The 22,314-nt window shown below is 41.4% G+C and overlaps 1 protein-coding gene across 1 annotated transcript in view; it reads left to right on the top strand.

Moving 5' to 3' along the window:
• The window catches only part of LOC124553359 (serine hydroxymethyltransferase, mitochondrial-like), a 190,280-nt gene that overhangs the window by 21,456 nt on the left and 146,510 nt on the right, over nucleotides 1-22,314 (top strand). Inside the window, exon 4 of the mRNA XM_047127232.1 lies at nucleotides 6,860-7,060. Coding sequence (XP_046983188.1) covers nucleotides 6,860-7,060 — 201 coding nt within the window. The remainder of the gene's footprint in view (nucleotides 1-6,859; nucleotides 7,061-22,314) is intronic.

Below are 22,314 nucleotides of genomic sequence, written 5' to 3'. Positions count from 1 at the left end.
GAATGTGTTTTGTCAACCAATCCCATCTTCTAGTAAGGCTGTGCCATGAATTTCTTGCCTCCTCAATTCTAGTCAGTATCTCTGCAGAACTTACAAGATCTACCCATGTAACCTTTAGCATTCTCCTGTAGCACTATATTTCAAAGGCTTCTATTATATTCTTGTATTAACTGTTTATCGTCCATGTTTAACTTCCATCCATGGCTATGCTCCATACAGATACTTTCAGAAAGTACTTCCTGACACTTAAATCTATATTCAATGTTAACAAACTCCTCTTCTTCAGAAACGCTTTACTGACCATTGCCAGTCTACATTTGATATCCTCTCTATTCTGATCATCGTCAGTTATTTTGCTGTCCAATAGCCAAACTCATCTACTACTTTAAGCATCTCATTTCCTAATCTAATTCACCTGATTTAATTCAACTACATTCCATTATCCTCATTTTGCTTTTGTTGATGTTCATCTTATTTACTGCTTTCAAGACACTGTCCATTCCGTTCAGCTGCTCTTCCAAGTCCTTCGGTGTTTCTGACATAATTACAATTCCTATCTTCTCCCTGGACTTTAATTCCTACTCCAAAATTTTTCCTTTGCTTCCTTTACTGTTAGCTCAGAAATAGATTGAATGACATTGGGGATAGGCTACAACCATGTCTCACTCCCTTCTCTACCACTGCTTCCCTTTTGTGCCTCTGACTCTTCTAACTGCCATCTAGTTTCTGTAAAAATTGTAAATAGCCTTTCACTCCCTGTTCTTTACCCTGACCTCCTTCAGAATTTGAAAGAGAGCTTTCCAGTCAACATTGTCTAAAGCTTTCTCCAAGTCTACAATTGTTGTAAATGTAGGTTTGCCTTTCCTTAACGTATCTTCCAAGATAAGTCATAGGGTCAGTATTGCCTCATGTGTTCAAACATTTCTACGGAATCCAAACTGATATTCCCTGAGGTCGGCTTCTACTGCTTTTTTCCATTCTCCTGCAAAGGATTTGTTTTAGTATTTTGTAACTGTGACTTATTAAACTGATAGTTCAGTAATTTTCACACTCATCAGCACCTGCTTTCTTTGAAATTGGAGTTATTATATTCTTCTTGAAGTCTGAGGGTATTTCACCCATCTGATGTATCTTGCTCACCAGATGGAAGAGTTTTTGATATGCACCTCATTGTGAATTGCAGATTATAGATGTAGATGTACAAAGGAAAGCAGTTGATCCAACGTCAGTCAAACCTATGGCCATAGCATTGCAGGAGGGGTTGAGCGGTGGTGTGCAAACTTGAAGTGCATGGAGAATTACCCAAACTTTGGACATACCTGTGAACACATGCATAAAATTCTACGAAACATTCTGCATTGCTGTACATGTAAAACTACTTCTTGTTGTTGTGGTCTTCAGTCCAGAGACTGGTTTGATGCAGCTAACAATGCTACTCTATCCTGTGCAAGCTTCTTCATCTCCCAGTACCTACTGCACCCTTCATTGTTCTGAATCTGTTTAGTGTATTCATCTCGTGGTCTCCCTCTATGATTTTTACCCTCAACACTGCCCTCCAATACTAAATTGGTGATCCCTTCATGCCTCAGAACATGTCCTACCAACCGATCCCTTCTTCTAATCAAGGTGTGCCACAAACTCCTCCCCAATGCTTCTCAATGCCTCCTCATTAGTTATGTGATCTACCCATCTAATCTTCAGCATTCTTCTGTAGCACCACATTTCGAAAGCTTCTATTCTCTTCTTGTCCAAACTATTTATTGTCCACGTTTCACTTCCATACATGGCTACACTCCATACAAATACTTTCAGAAACGACTTCCTGACACTTGAATCTATACTCGATGTTAACAAATTTCTGTTCTTCAGAAACGCTTTCCTTGCCATTGCCAGTCTACATTTTATATCCTCTCTACTTCGACCATCATCAAGTTATTTTGCTCCCCAAATAGAAAAACTTCTTTACTACTTTAAGCGTCTCATTTCCTAATCTAATTCCCCCAGCATCACCCGACTTAATTTCGCTACATCCCATTATCCTCATTTTGCTTTTGTTGAGGTTCATCTTTCAAGACACTGTCCATTCCGTTCAGCTGCTCTTCCAGGTCCTTTGTTCTCTCTGACAGAATTACTATGTTGTTGACAAATCTCAAAGTTTTTATTTCTTCTCCATGGATTTTAGTTCCTACTCCGAATTTTTTTGTTTCCTTTACCGGTTGCTCAATATACAGATTGAATAACATCAGGGAGAGGCTATAACCCTGTCTCACTCCCTTCCCAACCTCTGCTTCCCTTTCATGCCCCTCGACTCTTATAACGGCCATCTGCTATCTGTACAAATTGTAAATAGCCTTTCGCTCCCTGTATTTTACCCCGGCCACCTTCAGAATTTGAAAGAGAGTATTCCAGTCAACATTGTGAAAAGCTTTCTCTAAGTCTACAAATGCTAGAAACATAGGTTTGCCTTTTCTTAATCTATTTTCTAAGATAAGTTGTAGCCTCACGTGTTCCAACATTTTTACGGAATCCAAACTGATCTTCCTCAAGGTTGGCTTCTACCAGTTTTTCCATTCGTGTGTAAAGAATTCATGTTAGTGTTTTGCAGCTGTGGTGTATGAAACTGATAGTACGGTAATTTTCACTTCTGTCAACGCCTGCTTTCTTTGGGATTGGAATTGTTATATTCTTCTTGAAGTCTGAGGATCTTACCTATGTTCAGGAATTGCTGAATGCTGACTCGCCAATCAGACAGACATTTGCTCTAGAATTTCATGGTCACATGGAAGTGGACAGTGAATGGCCATGGAATGCTCCGTGGACAGACAGTGCCCATTTCTGCCTCGAAGGACATGTCAATATGCAGAATTTCAGAATATGGGCAATAGAATATTTGCATGCACATCAACATATACCACTTCATTCTTTGAAGCTGACCGTATTGTGAGAGTGATGGCTTGTTCATTGTAGGGCTGTACTTTTTAGAGGAGATAGTCCTGAAGGTACTCTTTCCTGTACCATAACTGGGAAACAGTATGAGAGTCATTTGGGCACAAATGTCATTCCAACCTTCTGACAGTGGGGAAGAATAGGTGGGGTCATTTTTATGTGAGATGGTGATCCTTCACACATTGCACAGCCAGTGAAGAGGCTACTGCAGAAGCGTTTCAGAAATGCTAGAATTATCAGCCATCATTTCACTTTAGCTTGCTCGTTCAGATCACTGTGTGGTGTTACCTGAAAGATGCTGTGTTCAGTGCTACATTTTTGAACACAGCCGAATTGAAGGCACAGATTGTGCTACATATTTCTGATTGTGACCTCTGGGATGCTTTGATCTGCTGGGGAACATGCCATTTCTCAGTTTTCAGAAAACTTATGGCAGAAAATGGTGGACAGCATATTGAACATGTCTTGCAGCAGTCTCAAGATGGTTATAAACTATGAGGGCTGTTCAAAAAAGAATGATCATAATTTTTTATGGTCGTAATTTAATCGTATGATATTCTGTTAGCTTAATGTGCAACAATGCAACAAGCACGCCATAGCAGTTTCATTGTTGGGACTCCTGGTTCCCGCCTGTGAGAGGGAGGCAAGGTCAGAGATGTTCAGTACCGCCTACCACTGCAATGGAGGTAACACGCGAGGAACAATATGCGGCTTTGAAATTCTGCTTTTGTCTCAACAGATCTTCAGCTGAGGCTTATACAATGTTACAGGAGGGCTATGGAGAGTCTGTTCTTCCCTACTGCACAACTCAGAGGTGGTTTAAAATGTTTAAAGAGGGGAGACAATCAATTTCAGAGGAAGTTGGACCCAGTGCTCCACTTACTGCTCTTACAGAAGAAAACATCAACACTGCTGCTGTCATTGTGAGTGAAGATCAATGAATTGCCTTAAGATCACTTTCTGAAATACTGAACATTTCATTGGGTGCCACCCACATGCTGGTGACAGAAAAATTACACGTGTTTGTGCGCAATGAGTTCCAAGATTGTTGATTCCCAAACAAAAGGACATTCGCATGCAGGTCTGCATGCAGTAAAAGTTGATGTTACAGGAAGATCTGGAGTTTCTTTCAAATGTAATCACTGCTGATGAAATTTGACTACAGCATTTTGAGCCTGAGAGCAAATAGCAAAGCTCAGTATGGAAATCTCCTTCATCACCAACCCCTAAAAAAGCAAAAGTGGTTGCTTCTGCTGGGAAAGTTATGGTCATCTCATTCTTCAATATTCGTGGAATGGTTTATCAGCATGTTGTACCTGTACATGCATCAGTAACTGGACAATACTACAGAGATGTCCTGAAAACATTGCAAGTCCATGTCAGGCGCAAAAGACCACATTTCCGTGAAGCAGGGTGGATGCTTCAACCACGATAATGCACGGCCACATACTGCCAATGTTGTTCCTGGATATCTTGCAAAAATCGTTGTGAAGTGCATCCCTCAGCCTCCCTGTAGTCCGTATTTAGCTCCATGTCACTTTTTTCTATTCCCTAACATGAAGAAAGGCCTTCGTGGGAGTCATCAATCATCAGAAGCAGTGGTGAAAGCTGTGGAGGCGATTTTAAAGGACCTCTCAAAAAATTGTTTCCAGCATTTATTCTTAGACTGGCAGAAATGCTGGGACAAGTGCATCGCATTTATGGGAGACTACTTTGAGAAGGACCATCAAAATTATGAGGATGAGTAAAGGTATGTTGCCAAAAAAAATTATGATCATTCTTTATTGAACAGCCCTCGTAATTTCATTATTGCTTTTTATGCAGTTTTTGGCATCAGGGTAATTAAAAACTGATTTTTTCAATCAATACGATATGACTGCCATGGGTGATGAACATACCTAACTGACTGTGCCACACGGTTGAATGACAAACTTGGTGGTCATGCATATTGCACATAATGATTGGTTTAATGTGCAACCCACACTGTAGCTGTCGTATTGTAATTCATCTGTCATTTGTAGCCAAATTTGTTTCATCATCAGTTTTCTGCTATATTAGCAGGTCCTTTGCCCCTCTCTACATTCTGCGATCCATTGCTTCCTTCTTATGGCTGCTGTATGTTGTACCATCCATCATGTCATCCAGTATCTGAAATATCTTCCTTCCTCACTTCCTTTTCCCTTCTACATAACCTTCTAAAACTGTTTTTATCAGTCCATCATTCTTTCTTAATATATGCCCAATCCAATTTCTTTTTCTTCTCTTTATTACATCTAGTAACTGCCTTTTCTCTCCCACTCTTCTCAGTACCTCTTCATTTTTTACTCTGTCCATCCTCCACCATGTCCACATCTCAAAAGCCTCCAGCCTTTCTGTCTTTCTTCCTCAAAGTCCTTGTTTCAGTGCCATACAGAAGACCACTCAATACAAAACATTTTATGAGTCTTTCCCTCAGTTCTCTGTCCAGACTGCTTGCAGAAAATTCTCCTTTTCTTATAAGTTGTGATAACTTGTTTAAGTTATGTTACTTAAATGACCATTTAGTTGGAAAAATTTTCGTAAAATTTTTTTGTTTCCCTGACATTTTCCCTTTCTTCAAGCATATTCCACTCAAATTAGACATCATTCTCAGCAGTGGTTCTTTTTTCACAGTCTCTTGAAACTGGAACTTTAATTATAATCTCCATGTATGTGTAGACTTGTAGGAATTTCTATATATTTTATCAGTCGTGTAGTCATGGAATTCAACTATGTTGCTTTCTTCAGAGTGGCTGTGTATGAAGGCAGTGTTGTATTTGTTGAAACACTGTGAGTATACAACATCCAAACAAAATTGAACTATTCAGTGGCAGTATGAGGACCTGCACCGACAGACGAATCTGTGGAGGTGAAGTTTCACATGAAGCAAAGAAAGGAGAGGTGTCAGGTGACCTTTCTGATTGTAAAATATCAGTATTAGAGTTAATACAGGACAGCAATTTTCCTGGAAAACCTGGAAAAATGGAAATTCTGGGGGAAATAGAACTTACTGCAAAAGTCAGGGAATTGTGATAGAGTAAAGGGATAGTCTAACTACTTGTCACTGAAAACAAATGTTCTAAGTCAATGTTACGGAGTTACGAAATGAAAGGTGAACAAGTGCTTAGAACTTTTTTAATACCTGACAATATCTCCCTCATGCTAGCCTACCTCGGGAATCTACATCGTTCATGTTTTGTCAGGCTCCCTGACTGCTTTTCCACTGCACAATTGCAAGTGTGATGTATAACGTGCTGACGATAATTTGCACTTAGCTGTGAATGTGTCATTTGATCAAAATAACATTAGAATTTTTTTATTTTATGCAAAATATAAATTGGATCCATATTGAAACTTGCATGTTTCAAGGGTCAGCATTCAGTAATACACACTTTAGTTCTTATTTACTAATTTCAGTTCAAAGTAATTCTTTGTCGACTTACTCGCAGTGTCCCATTCCCAGTTTCCAGGGGCAGCAAGAGCTTATAATTTACACAATTATTGATAAAACTGTAAATTCTACCTGAGCTTGGAAACTAAAACTATTTCATTTTTGACCATGAAAACAATGAAAACAAAACCTGCTCACATACAATTAAAATAAGTTAAGTGAAATTTGCAATTTTAACATGGGAAAACCTGGGATTCTCAGGAAAATGTTTTGATTTTGATGAAACAAACTCACCACCCTGTAATATCGATTGAACTGATTCAGAATTGCTGTTTATTAAACGTAAGTTACTTTTGTGTGGAACGTTCTTGCACAACACTCAGACACAGTCCTTGTGTTGAGTGTGGAACATCATATTCAGCATGCAGCATGTGAAACCCGTTGCTTCGTCGCACAGCTCCGGTGTGATATAGCCAATAATATTACCGTGTGAATTACCTGCAGGTATTACGGAGGAGCAGAAGTCATCGACATGATAGAGTCGCTGGTCCAGAAGCGTGCACTGGAGGCCTTCAGACTGGACCCCGCGAAGTGGGGAGTGAACGTTCAACCTCTCTCGGGTTCGCCCGCAAACTTCGCCGTCTACACGGGGCTGCTGCGCCCCCACGACCGCATCATGGGGCAGGACTTACCCCACGGCGGACAGTGAGTGCATCTCTTCCTGCTCCTTGTCTCACTGCTGTTAACACTTTCAGCACTGAACCATAATGATGAACCAGCACAAAAAAAGAAGTTTTTATGCTACTGCAACTTTTCTAATATATGAGGCATGTTCAGAAAATAAGTGTTCTGTGACTGCAATGGGCTGTGGTTTTTTGTTTTCTGCAGGCTGGCAACACTGAATGGTCTACATCTACATGGTTACTTTGCAATTCACACTGAAGTGCCTGGCAGAGGGTTCATCGAACCATTTTCGTACTGCTTCTGTACCGTTCCACTCTTGAATGGCGCGTGGGAAAAAGGAACACCTAAATCTTTCCATTCGAGCTCTGATTTCTCTTATTTTATTATGATGATGATTTCTCCCTACGTAGGTGGGTGTCAACAAAATATTTACGTGTTCAGAAGAGAAAGTTGGTGATTGAAATTTCGTAAATAGATCTTTCCGCAAAGAAAACCGCCTTTGTTTAAGTGATTGTCACCCACCCCAACTCACGTATCATATCAGTGACACTCTCACCTCTGTTGCGCGATAACACGAAATGAGCTGCCCTTCTTTGCACTTTTCGATGTCCTCCGTCAATCGTACCTGGTAAGGATCCTGTACCGCACAGCAATATTACAGCAGAGGAAGGACAAGTGTAATGTAGGCTGCCTCTTTAGTGGGTTTGTCGCATCTTCTCCCCAAGTGTTCTGCCAACAAAGTGCAGTCTTTGTTTCGCCTTCCCCACAAGATTATCTATGTGGTCTTTCCAATTTAAGTTTCTAGTAATTGTAATTCCTAGCTATTTAGTTGAATTGACAGCCCTTAGATTTGTGCGATTTATCATATACCCAAAATTTATCGAATTTCTTTTAGTACCCGTGTGGATGACCTCACACTTTTCTTTGTTTAGTGCCAATTGTCACTTTTCGCATCGTACAGAAATTCTCTCTAGATCATTTTGTAATTGGAATTGATCGTCTAATGATTTTACTAGACGGTAAATTACAGTGTCATCTGCAAACAATCTAAGGGGGCTGCTCAGATTATCACCTAGATCATTTATGTAAATCAGGAACAGCAGAGGGCCTATGACACTACCTTGCGGAATGCCAGATATCACTTCTGTTCTACTCGATGATTTACAGTCTGTCACTACGAACTGTGACCTCTCTGAGAGGAAATCACGAATCCAGTCACACAACTGATATGATACTCCATATGCACGGAATTTGATTAATAGTCGCTTGTGAGGAACGGTGTCAAAAGCCTTCTGGAAATCTAGGAATATGGAATCGATCTGAGATCCCTTGTTGACAACACTCATTACTTCACGGGAATAAAGAGCTAGCTGTGTTGCACAAAAATGATATTTTCTGTTGGTTATGTATCAATAAGTCATTTTCATCAAGGTGATTCATAATGTTCGAATACAGTATATGCTCCAAAATCCTACTGCAAATTGAGGTCAGTGATATGGGTCTGCAATTCAAGGGGTACTCCTATTTCCTTTGTTGAATATTGGTGTGACCTGTGCTACTTTCCAGTCCTTGCGAATTAAAGCAGATCACGGCAAAGATGTCATGAACAGAAAATGTGTGTTTAAGTGGTGTAGGGAGTTTAGTGGTGGCAGAACAAATGTTCATGTTGAGCAGAAGAGTGAAACACTTTCCATTTTGACTGACGAGTTGGTGCAAAAAATTGAGGAAACTGTTCATGAAAACAGCCGATTGACAGTGGATGAAATTTCTACAATATTCCCACAACTCTCCAGTTCTCTGTCATATGAGACACTCATAGAAATGCTGGGATACCATCAACTGTCACAAGATGTATCCCAAAACAGCTGACAGAGCAGGACAAGAAAAGTTGGGTCATTAGCACCTGCGAGTTTCTTGAGCCACTCGAATTAGAAGCTGAGGATGTTCTAGGCTCTGCCACGACTGGAGATGAAATGTGGTGGCTCATTACACACCTGAAACAAACAACTGGCCATCATACTGGTGTCACACAAATTTCCCATTTACTAAAAATTTTCAAAACAACAATTTAGGGCAAAAAATCATGGCATCTGTGGTTTGGGACTGAAAAGGCACAATTTTGTTCATTCTGGTCAAATTTGTGCATCGGTGGGAGACTGCCAATGCACAGTGATTTAGTGAGACTCTAAAGAGATTCAAAAGGAGCATTCAAAATGAAAGGATGAGAATGATAACAAGAGGAGTGTGCTCATTGCATGACAGTGCAATCTTCACACAGGCTTAGCCACAGAGGCTCTCTTGGACTCATTTGGTTGGCATGTTTTGAACCACCTGCAGTATTCCCCTGACTTGGGAACTTTAGGTTATCATCTTTTCACCTCGCTGAAGGCACACACGAGGGGAATTAAATTTTCAACTGACAAACAGGTGCAAAGGTTCTGAAGTCTGGAGGAGCAGGTGAGAGAGTTCTTCGAGGAGGGCATTAAAAAGCTCTTACCACGGCTCACGACAGGCATTGAGTAGGATGATGATTATATAGAAAAAAACAGTCGGCAAGTGTACCAACAACACCCCTTAATTTTTTTTTTAACGCGTTTTCTAAAAAATATTAAAATCTAGTACAGAAAGTAAAGAACTGTAAGCCCATCTTCATACAAGATAGTTGCAGGAGCTCAACTGTTTTGATATAAAATGTAAAATCAAAACACCTTCAGCTGTTTAAATTTTATTTTATTTGTTCAACCAGTTCCAATGCCATATTACGGTATCTTATTTAGAAAGTAAAGAATGTTTTGACATGACTGAATAAAAACAAAAGATATCAACTCAGAACTTTATTCACAAAGTCGCATTACCTTACTCTATGTCTCAATGTATTGCTGTCAAAGCACTTATTGCAATGTGGGGCTAATTTTTCAGTTCCCGTGTCTGGTGGTAGAGGAGTACGACAAGTCTTTGGTGGTAGAGTACAAGACATGAGCCACAATCTCAGTGCTTGTTTGAGATGTGCTTAAGGCTGGTATTACTCTATCAAATTTCTTTGTCAAAGATGTGATCAAATATTCCGTCAAATATATTTGACAAAGATCTTTGACGTAGTGCTAGAAGGGGTATTACACTCATCATATTTTTCGTCAAAGTTCAAGATGGCTGACAACAACAACTTGTTATTAACCGCAGCAGTTGCATGTACCACAATTGCACTGTGTGCACATGTGGAAGAGAAGTGGGGGAAAAAAAGGACATACACCTGGGTGAAGCCGTGGTTTTTACGACGACACGATAAAAGCATTCTACAAAACTTGTTACCTGAGCTTATAGTGGAGGATGTCAAGTCGTACATCAATTATTTAATAATGGATGAGTATACATTTCTGTATGTGCTCAATGAAGTGTATCCTTGCTACAGGAGAGGGTTAGGTTAGGTTAGGTTAGGTCAGATCAGATCAGATCAGATCAGGTTTCCAATCTTCTTAATATATTTTTGTATTTAGCGTGCCTCACATTGTAAAGTGCCTCATCACCTTCATACATCTCTATTAATTTTGTAGTTGTCACCACACACCAATTGTATTTACCGACACTGTTTATAAAAACACTACAGACGACAGAATGCTGCAGCGATGCTAGTGCTCCTTGTGGTAACATGTCACATCGCAGTGAACAGAAGACAAGCGACTTCTTTGATCATACCTACAGCGAGGCCCTAGATTTGATCAAATATTGGATGACATTTGACAAAGTTCCCTATTACACCATCAAATATCTTTGACAAAGATACTGGACAAAGATATTTGACAAAGAAATTTGATAGTGTAATACCGGCCTTACACCCAAAAATTCATTTAGTTTTGGAAATAAGTGAAAATGTCTTGGTGTCAAGTCAGAGCTGTAAGGAGAGTAAGAGCTGTAAGGAGGATGTCCAAAAATTTTCCACTTAAGACGTCGAAGTTCTTGCTGTGTTCGTGCTTGTGCACAGGGCCACACAATGTCGTAAATCACATACGCTTTGCTGACAATATTTCACATTTCTCATTTTGAGCAGTGCACCAAATTCATTGAATAGTTTCACAGTAGCCACTGAATTGATTGTTTCTCTACTTAGCAATAACTCCAAGCTGATCAGATGAATGTCACTTCTGTTGTGACTCGCCGATGTGAGAAGCGTTTGCTGTTCAATGAGCCCTTGCAATAGTTGCTCTAAAGTAGCCATGGAAACCTGTGGGCCAACGATGAAAAGGAAAAATCCACTACCTCAATCACTGTATTATTCTAATGAGCACTGAGTCCAAGTCTAGCGGCCGCTGGCTGGCTGGCCACTTAGGTGGCACGGCTGCTGCATGACTGGCAGACAGCGCCGCATGTAGAGGACGCACGTAATTGCGCAGCAGCACTTTGAATGATCGGCGAGTCACAACAACTTCCCATTTGGCAGAATTTTTGACACACGCCACCATTTCAAAAGGGTACAGACTGAAGAAGTGTGACTGCTAGGCAGCAAAACTTGGCTCACACTGTGATGGGTCAGGAACTAACTGGCACACTTGTGATTGCAGTTGTGCAGGGTCAGTGCCAGGCGTGGTGCTCAACTGTTCTTTACTTTCTGAATGACCCTCACATTAATGACAATATTATTCAAAATGTACACTTTTTAGTTTAGAGTTGTATGTAATACTTTGTTCTTGTATTGCACTCATGCTCATAAATTAAGGATAATTGCAGAATGTCGTGCCACGCAACGTGGCACTACAGAAAACTGGTGCTAATAGCATAGGAACATAGGGAACACATACAACACACATCTGTAAATCTATGGTATTGCTGATAAGTTGAGAAAACTGTCCCAAAAGACATGTGCTACAAAACCCCACTGTTTCCAGCGCATGTACCCCGACATCAATAGGGGATATGATCACCATACACACGTACACATGTCACACAACGGGTTGGCATTGGATCAGGTAGTCGAGCAGCTGCTAGGGTATAGCCTCACAATCTTGCACCAATGCCTGCTGGAGCTCCAGAAGTGTCGTAGGGGATTGGAGATGTGCAGCAATACGTCGACCGAGAGCATCCCAGACGTGCTCGATGGGGTTTAGGTCTGGAGAACAGGCAGGCTACTCCGTTCACCTGACATCTTCTATTTCAAGGTACACCTCCTCGATGGCAGCTCGGTGGGGCCGTGTGTTATCATCCATCAGGAGGAAGATGGTACCCACTGCACCCCTGAAAAGGCGGACATATTGGTGCAAAATGGCGTCCCGATACACCTGACCTGTTACAACATGCAGGGGTGTACGTGCACCAATCACAATCCCACCCCACACCATCAAACCATGACTTCCATACAGGTCCCTTTCAAGGACATTAAGAGATTGGTATTTGGTTCCTGGTTCATGCCAGATGAAAGCCCAGTGAGAATCACTGTTCAGACTATACCTGGACTCGTCCGTGAACATAACCTGGGACCACGGTTCCAATGAGCGTGTACTGTGTTCTTGACACAAGGCTTTATGGGCTCTCCTATGACCAGGGGTCAGTGGAATGCATCTTGCAGGACTGCGGGCGAATGAACCGTGTCTGTTCAGTCATCTGTAGACTGTGTGTCTGGAGACAACTGTTCCAGTGGCTGCGGTAAGGTCCCGAGCGAGGCTACCTGCAGTACTCCGTGGCCATCTGCGGGCACTGATGGTGAGATATCGGTCATCTTGTGGCGTTGTACACTGTGGACGTCGTCGTAAACTGTGGACGTCCCGTACTGTAGCACCTGGACACATTTCCTGCCTGCTGGAATCATTGGCGTAATCTTGAGATTGCACTTTGTGGCACATGGAGGGCCCGTGCTACAACCTGCTGTGTTTGATCAGCCTCCAGTCACTCTAGTGTCCTACACCTCATAACGTCATCAATATGCATTCTTTGAGTCATTTTCAACCCACAGTCACCGTTATCACGTCTGAAAACGTCTGCACATTTACTTGCTTCGCTGTACTCTGACATGCACCAACACACCTCTATGTATGTGGACTGCTGCCAGCACCATCATGCGATGAACGCATACCCCGAAGTGATTTAAACCCACAAACTGCCCACCAGAGCGTTGTTTCACCATGTATCATCATTATCCTTAATTTATGAGCATGAGTGTAGTATTTACATTCCTTAATTGAGATACTGATAACCTTGTTTTTGAAAGAAGGAAAATTTGATGAAAAGTACGCTGACTTAGCAAATATTATGCAATAGTAAGGCACAGAGGGTTATAGTGTTGGATGCGCACCACACACACTATGTGCCAGCTGCAGTTGTATAGGAGACCTTCTGGGAAGTGACTGAGTAGTCGTGCAAGTGATTTGTGTAAAATGTGACATCATCGTGAGTTGACGCCATTCGAACGGAGTACAGTGGTCGATGGCTGACGGGTGAGAATTAGTAGTGCAGGAATTTGGTTTGACATGTTCGACCGTGTCCAGCATGTATTGTGAATGGTCAAATGAGGGTGTCACAGTCCACTACAGATAAACTACCAGCTGTCCAGCAACCCTTGATGACCGTGACCGGTGGCATCTGAGACGTATTGTCAGTATTGGTGATAGGCCAACAGTGCAACAAATCTCAGTTCAATTCAACACAGGATGTGCTAGACACGTCTTTCAGTGGCCATTCCATAGGAACACGGATTCCATGGGGTATGGGAGCCGACGTTGCACACAGTTGCCACTGTTAAACCGGCGTCATTGATCACGATGGCTTGCATTTGTCACCAGTCGTCAGGGGTGGGCACTGGAGTGATGGAATAACTTGATACGGTCGGATGAATCACAATTTCAGCTGCACCGTGCCGAGGGGACGCACTGTATGTAGCACAGAGCACACAAATCAGTGGATCCCACCTGTCGAGAAGGTGTGGTCCGAGGTAGGGATGTCTTTGTTACGATCTTCGCTTAGAGCTGTGATGAAATTCCTCAACCTGGTACGATTTCTAGCAAGTCTCTTCACTTCACTCAAGGTTTTCCCATCCTCTGCAGCATCTCTCTCAATTGTCCTTTGCCACATCTCTTTTGGACGACCACGTTTTCTAACTCCTCGAGGGTTCCAACCCGGTGCCATTCTTTCAATAGCTCCATCTGGTTTCCTCAATGTACGCCCACTTCAGTTCCATTTTCTTTCTTTGATTTGTCTATTGATTGGTTACTGATTTCTCTCCCTCCAAAGATCTTCATTTGTCATTATATCTGGCCGTCTCACATTTAAAATACACTGGAGACAGCGGTTGATAAAAACTTGGAGCTGGTTTTTGATGTGGTTAGTCACCTTCCGAGTTTCACAACCATACAACAGAACAGCCTTCACATTGCTATTGAAAAGCCGGAGTTTGGTCTTCTTTGAGCTGTTTCTATTTCTCCAGACAGGGTACAGTTGTACAAATGCACCATTTTCTTTGCAGATGTGACTATGGACGTCGTCCTCAGCGCCTCCTGTAGTTGTGACTATACTTCCGAGATAGAGAAAAGATAGGACCTGTTCTACGTCCTCCCCATTAATGGCCAGCCTATTTGTGATAGTCGAATTTTGGGTTTTGTGAACATTTATCTTGAGGACTGCAACTTCCGCCGCTCTCTGTAACCTGGCCTATTTCTCTTCGATGTCTCGATATCACTGTGCCATTAAGGGGAGCCGTAGGTGCCTATGCTGCCCATGTTAAAATCACTAAGTTTGAGGAACATTTATGAATAAACTACCAAATAGAAAAATTTGAATTTTTTTTTAGATATAGAGTGGTTTAGTATTGCAGTTATGACAGAGGGATTTTCGAGTATCTTTACTAGTTTCCTTCCAATTATTTTTTTTATTAATGACCCAAATTTTTTTACAAATAATTGCTTTATAATTAAACTGAAATGAAATTACTGAACATATTGCCAAATGGCTGTGCTACAATGTAAGTTTGACCACTAGGAGTGCTGTATAAAAATTTCATCTCTCTAGCTTGAGTGGATTTTGAGAAAATGTTCCTTATATTCGAAAAATTCTAATTTACGGGAAATGGCTATCAAAGTTTCTCAATACATTCTTGCACTGTAGGATGGATTATCAGGGTCTTCTTCTTCATCATCAAAAAACTTCCTCTTCTGTCTTCTTTTCTGGCCTGTTGTTCCATCATACTTCATATGCCTTTCTCTTCTTTCTGCTCCTCTTATCCTTTCTCTGTCAATATTTCTTAATGCTCGTAGAGTGTTCACCCCAGCTGTAAATCGTAATGCCTTCAGAACTTCACACCTACACTTGGTTGTAGGTTGCTATTGCATCATAAACGCCAAAGTGCAGTGTTTTTATGATTACAAACACCCTTTTAGGAATCACTTTCCAAATCAAATTGTTTATGCTCTCATTAGGATTCTGCGTCTTTCCGTCTAGACATTTGTGTAACAAGTCATGAAGAATATCATCACTGTCACTAACATATTCACAAAATCTGTCACTTCCACCAGTCAGCTTCTTGCTAGAAGACGTCACAAGGCTATGGCCGACCATGTGTTGCTTAGCAGAAGAACGCACTGTTTCAGTAATTGTAGTATCGCAACTTGGTATTAGTGTTAATTTTCTTTTTCCTACATTCTTCCTCTTCTTACATACACGGTTACTAAAATGTGGCATCGTAACCAGAACAATGCTTTACACAAGAAGTATAATACTACCAACAACAGGCGCAATGCTGAACTAATTCGAAACGGTAAACAGCAAAGAGACGATGTTCCGCACTCTTAGTGCTTCATTTGTCACAGAAAACAATGTAGCCAACCCTTGCACACTCGCTGTATGCGTAACATAAGGCGCTGTATGCATAACAGGCCGAGAAAATCCCAAGCAGTTTGCCAGGAAGTCACGAGAGGGTGTTAGATGCATTCAGCACCCGCCCATTTCCTCTGCAGGCGTGGGGGAAAATGGTAATAACTCCACTTCCAGGGCGAGTGGAACAATAATTCAAAGTTTACATTAAAGAGGAATGTTCCAATTAATTTTCGGTAGCAAAAAAAAAAAAGAAAATCATAATTTTTTGGATTTGACCACCTCCGGCTCCCCTTAAGCAAATGTCGTCTGCAAAATCTAGATCATTGAGCCTATCCGGCATCCCCCATTGTACACGTCTCTTCCGTTCCCCCATCACTCTCTTCATCACATGGTCCAACACCAAAAGAAATAGTGTTGTCGTACTCCCAAATTAACTTTGAAAGGCTCTGTTAGTTCTCCATTATGTAGTGCTTGGCATTCATAGTCTTCATACATTTCCTTGATAATTCTGAGAGTATTGATTGTTGTGCTCTGGGATGGATTTTCCTGGTACAGAACGCCCCCCCCCCCCTTCCCCATAGTTGTTCTGCAAGGGACTTTGAATGGTCTGCGGCATGTCGAGTTTGAGGACCATCTCCACCCATTTTTAGCCCTCCAACATCCTGATGGTTCTGCAGTGTTTCAAGATGAGAATGCATTACCACATCACTCCCATGCTGCCCAGGAATGGTTCCAGGAATGTGCAGGGGAAGTTGTAAGACTTAGATGGCCAGCCCGGATTGAACCTCATCAAGCATAACTGGAATGTAATGGAAAGCAGGCTCATTTTTGTGAATCCTGCACACATGAACAGACCAGAAGTGGCTGGTGCCCTACAAACAATTTGGTGTCATCTGCTTCCAGAGGAATACCAGGAACTTGTAGACTCACTTCCATGGGATCTCACTGCAGTTTACAGGCCCAGAAGAGGCCCCAAGCAATATTAAGAGCCTATCCCATGACATTTGCTAAGTCCATGTATGCACCCTTAATTTCCAGGTAAGCAACTTGATTCTTTTGCAGCAAATACACTGGTAAACTGAAACATTACAATCACTACCCACAGTAAGATTGAATACCGTTCGGCAGTGTTGCAGGCATGTGGTGTGGTAAGGAAAACATCTAAGTGGATCAGATGACTGGGGAATCATTCTAGCAATGATACGGGTCACAAATAGGGAAATCCACTGTAGTGACTGTGGTGACAAAGGACATATTGTTATGGGTGGGAATTGACACCTTGAAAATGGCAAAGCTGGCACATTACTGAAGAATGCTGCTGCTGCGAGCACCTGGGGAAAGTTGTTGAAGGACAGTGAAACCACAATAAAGTGTACCTGATGGCTCAACACAAAAGTTTTGTCTCAAGTTCAGATAGTGTTGAGGATCAGTGGACAAAGTTCAAAACCTTCGTACAATATGCATTAGATGAGTATGTGCCAAGCAAGATCGTAAGAGATGGAAAAGAGCCACCGTGGTACAACAACCGAGTTAGAAAACTACTGCAGAAGCAAAGGGAACTTCACAGCAAACATAAACATAGCCAAAGCCTTGCAGACAAACAAAAATTATGCGAAGCGAAATGTAGTGTGAGGAGGGCTATGCGAGAGGCGTTCAATGAATTCGAAAATAAAGTTCTGTGTACTGACTTTGCAGAAAATCTTAAGAAATTTTGGTCTTATGTCAAAGCGGTAGGTGGATCAAAACAAAATGTCCAGACACTCTGTGACCAAAATGGTACTGAAACAGAGGATGACAGACTAAAGGCTGAAATACTAAATGTCTTTTTCCAAAGCTGTTTCACAGAGGAAGACTGTACTGTAGTTCCTTCTCGAGATTGTCGCACAGATGACAAAATGGTAGATATCGAAATAGACGACAGAGGGATAGAGAAACAATTAAAATCACTCAAAAGAGGAAAGACCGCTGGACCTGATGGGATACCAGTTCGATTTTACACAGAGTACGCGAAGGAACTTGCCCCCCTTCTTGCAGCGGTGTACCATAGGTCTCTAGAAGAGCGTAGTGTTCCAAAGGATTGGAAAATGGCACAGGTCATCCCCGTTTTCAAGAAGGGATGTCAAACAGATGTGCAGAACTATAGACCTATATCTCTAACGTCGATCAGTTGTAGAATTTTGGAACACGTATTATCTTCGAGTATAATGACTTTTCTGGAGACTAGAAATCTACTCTGTAGGAATCAGCATGGGTTTCGAAAAAGACGATCGTGTGAAACCCAGCTCACGCTATTCATCTACGAGACTCAGAGGGCCATAGACACGGGTTCACAGGTAGATGCCGTGTTTCTTGATGTCCACAAGGCATTCGATACAGTTCCCCACAGTCGTTTAATGAACAAAGTAAGAGCATATGGTCTATCAGACCAATTGTGTGATTGGATTGAAGAGTTCCTAGATAACAGAACGCAGAATGTCATTCTCAATGGAGAGAAGTCTTCCGAAGTAAGAGTGATTTCAGGTGTGCCACAGGGGAGTGTCGTAGGACCATTGCTATTCACAATATACATAAATGACCTTGTGGATGATATCAGAAGTTCACTGAGGCTTTTTGGGGATGATGCTGTAGTGTATCGAGAGGTTGTAACAATGGAAAATTTTACTGGAATGCAAGAGGATCTGCAGCGAATTGATGCATGGTGCAGGGAATGGCAATTGAATCTCAATGTAGACAAGTGTAATGTGCTGTGAATAGATAGAAAGATAGATCCCTTATCATTTAGCTACAAAATAGCAGGTCAGCAACTGGAAGCAGTGAATTCGATAAATTATCTGGAAGTAGGCATTAGGAGTGATTTAAAATTGAATGATCATATAAAGTTGATCGTCAGTAAAGCAGATGCCAGACTGAGATTCATTGGAAGAATCCTAAGGAAATGCAATCTGAAAACAAAGGAAGTAGGTTACAGTACGCTTGTTCGCCCACTGCTTGAATACTGCTCAGCAGTGTGGGATCCGTACCAGATAGGGTTGATAGAAGAGATAGAGAAAGTCCAACAATAGGGGTACTCAAGGTACCCTCCACCACACAACGTCAGGTGGCTTGCAGAGTATGGATGTATATGTAGATGCAGATGTAGAAGTGACAGGATGATGGACGTTCACACCACATGAGACAATGTCCGCTATGTAAGGCAGGATAGGTGGATTTGATGATGGAGTATGATGTTGGTGTGGTCTGTTTCATAGCACACTATTCATGTGTAACATATCACTTCTGGTAAGTTCATGTTAACAATTATAATGGAAGTAGTGTTCCTGCAAGAAGGGAGCAGCCATGCAGTACTGCACATCTTGATAGTGGCCTGTTGTTGTTGTTGTTGTTGTTGTTGTTCTGATTGTTGTGGTCTTCAGTCCAGAGATTGGTTTGATGCAGCTCTCCATGCTACTCTAACCTGTGCAAGCCTCTTCATCTCCCAGTACCTACCGCAACCTACATCCTTCTGAGTCTGCATACTGTATTCGTATCTTGGTCTCCCTCTATGATTTTTACCTCCCACACTTCCCTCCAGTACTAAATTGGTGATCCATTTATGCTTCAGAATGTGTTCTGTCAACCGATCCCTTCTTCTAGTAAGGTTGTACCATGAATTTCTTTCCTCCTCATTTCTAGTCAGTATCTCTTCTTAAGTAACAAGATCTACCCATGTAATCTTCAGCATTTTTCTGTAGCACTACATTTCAAAGGCTTCTATTATCTTCTTGTACAAACTATTTATCATCCATGTTTAACTTCCATAGATGGCTACACTCCATACAAATACTTTCAGAAAGTACTTCCTGACACTTAAATCTATATTCAGTGTTAACAAACTTCTCTTCTTCAGAAACTCTTTTCTGGCCATTGCCAGTCTACATTTTATATCCTCTCTACTTCATCCATCATCAGTTATTTTGCTGTCCAAATAGCAAATCTCATCTATTAGGTCTACAACTTTGCTTCTGCCGTTTTGCAATAGACGGCTGTAGCGGCAAGTGGGGTTCGGGTGGTTGGTCACATGTGTAATACAATAAGCTTAGGCATCTGTAAACATAATGTCATAAAAATATTAGTCGATTTGCAATTGCATCATAAGGCTATTCTCGATGAAGTACGTCAACTAACGTACCTATTTCTCGCCATTTGCGGGAAATTTTAATTTTCTGCTTTAACATGAAGAAATCTGTGGCTGTGGCTCTTAAAATGCTGGGTAAGACCAGTGGTGAGGGAACAATTAGTGGAAGAACATTCAGAGAATGTTTGCAGTGCCTTAAGAACGGTGATTTTGATGTCAAAGACCGGCATGGCGGTGGAAGACAGAATGTTTTCATAGCTACTGAAACAGATGAAGACAGTCACAGGACATCATTATTGAAAGCTATTGATGCATTTGAGCCCAGCACTGAAATACACACAGTCACAATACAGCAATAGACACATAAAGGTAATTTTGCAGCAGGTCAGTGCTCGACCTCACTTCGCAAAACCCATCAAAATATACATGAAAACGTTGAAATGAGAAGTCCTATCCCTCCCGCTGCATTCTCCATATGCTGCTCTCTCTGAATACCACCTTTTTCGATCAGTGGCATACAGTCTGGCTGATCAGTACTTCTGATCATATGAACAAGTGCAAAATTGAATCGCTTCATGGATCCCCACAAAAGACACCCAGTTCTTCCTCCTCAGGATTTGTATGCTATCCAAAAGATGGGAGAATGTAGTGGCCAGATATCGGCAATACTGTAATCATATTTACATATCATGTAAGTTTTTCACAATAAAGCCCCGAACTTCGGGAAAAAATGGTGGAAGCAAAGTTGTAGACCTGGTAATACACTGAGTGTCTCATTTCTTAATGTAATTCCCTCAGCAGTACCTGATATAATTCAACTACATTCCATTATCCTTGTATTGTTTTGTCGATGTTCATCTTATATCCTCCTTTCAAGATACTGCCCATTCTATTCAGCTGCTGTTCAAAATCCTTTGCTGTCTCTGACAGAATTACAGTGTCATGATCCAACCTGAATGTTTTCACTGCTTCTTGCTGGACTTTAATTCATACTTGAGATTTTTCTTCGGTTTCCTATACTGCTTGCTCAATATACAGATTAAATAACATTGGGGATAGGCTACAACCCTGCCTCACTACCTTGTCAACCACTGTCTTCCTTTCATGCCCCTTGACTCTCATAACTGTCATCTTGTTTCTGTACAAGTTGTAAGTAGCCTTTTGCTCTCTGCTGTCTTCACAATTTTGAAGAGAATGTTGCAGTGAACATTGTAAGAAGCTTTTGCTATGTCTACAAATGCTTTAAACATAGGTGTGCCTTTCCTTAACCTGTCTTCTGAAAGAAATTGTAGGGTCAGTGTTGTTATGCGAGTTCCTGCATTTCGCTAGAATCTAAACTGATCTTCCCCAAGGCTGGCTTATACCAGTTCTTCCATTCTTGTGTACAGAATTCATGTTAGTATTTTGCAACCATGACTTATTAAACTGATAGTTTAATAGTGCTCTCACCTGCTTTCTTTGAAAATGGAATCATTATATTCTCCATTGAAGTCTGAGGGTATTTTGCCTGTCTCATACATCTTGCACACCAGGTGGAAGAGCGTTATCATGGGCTACATTATAAAAAAACAATGAGTTCCTTTGGAGAGTCCTCCCTAAAGTTTGTTAAGGAGTAGACATTGAGTTGTCCACAATTTCGTTAACATGTGATGTAACTGTTGAAGTGAAATTTTAGACAATTTTATATGGGGGAGTTTTCAATTTTTTGTAGCTTGTTGAACCTAGGTAAGCAAGAATTTTATCCCCGGTATGGGACAGACTGCACCAGAGATGAAGTCCAAGGAAGAAAGAAGATCCAGAGAGGAGAATTGTACTGATAATAGACAGGTTAGTAATTGCAAATCTGTACATCACAGCATTGTAATTACTGCATGAAGTCCCCTCATCCAAACATTCATCAAACACAGCAAGGAACATCCCACACAGCATATGACCCTATGTTTTCCTATACTGGTGCAACTCAGTTATTATTTCATTGGAATGGGATCATTGAATTGGATCAAAGTTTGAGGGAAACATGTTGCGCGGTTGACTGATTTCTCATTACAGTAGGTCGATGGTCGTGTCCGGATACCTCTTGTCCAGACGAATGGCTGCTCGGAACACATACTGTGCCACAGATACAGACAGGTGGGGTCAGCATTATGCATTGGGGGGGGGGGGGGGGGGGGGTTGTTCAGCTGGGTTTCCCTGCGACCTGATATATTAATTGAACCCACTGTGACAGCTGTGGGCTATGTCATGTGTGCCAATTGTACTGGCGGAAAAACTTTAGCACACCATTTTGGAGGTTTCCAATTCTCTCGACATTTATTTTTACAATAGTGCATATGTAGTAAATGAAATGATTACATTTACAGATCAATAG

This window comes from Schistocerca americana, chromosome 11 (genome assembly GCF_021461395.2).
Source record: "Schistocerca americana isolate TAMUIC-IGC-003095 chromosome 11, iqSchAmer2.1, whole genome shotgun sequence".
NCBI lineage: Eukaryota > Metazoa > Arthropoda > Insecta > Orthoptera > Acrididae > Schistocerca > Schistocerca americana.
Note: the sequence above shows the minus strand (reverse complement) of the source record. Positions and strands in the feature narration are given on the sequence as shown.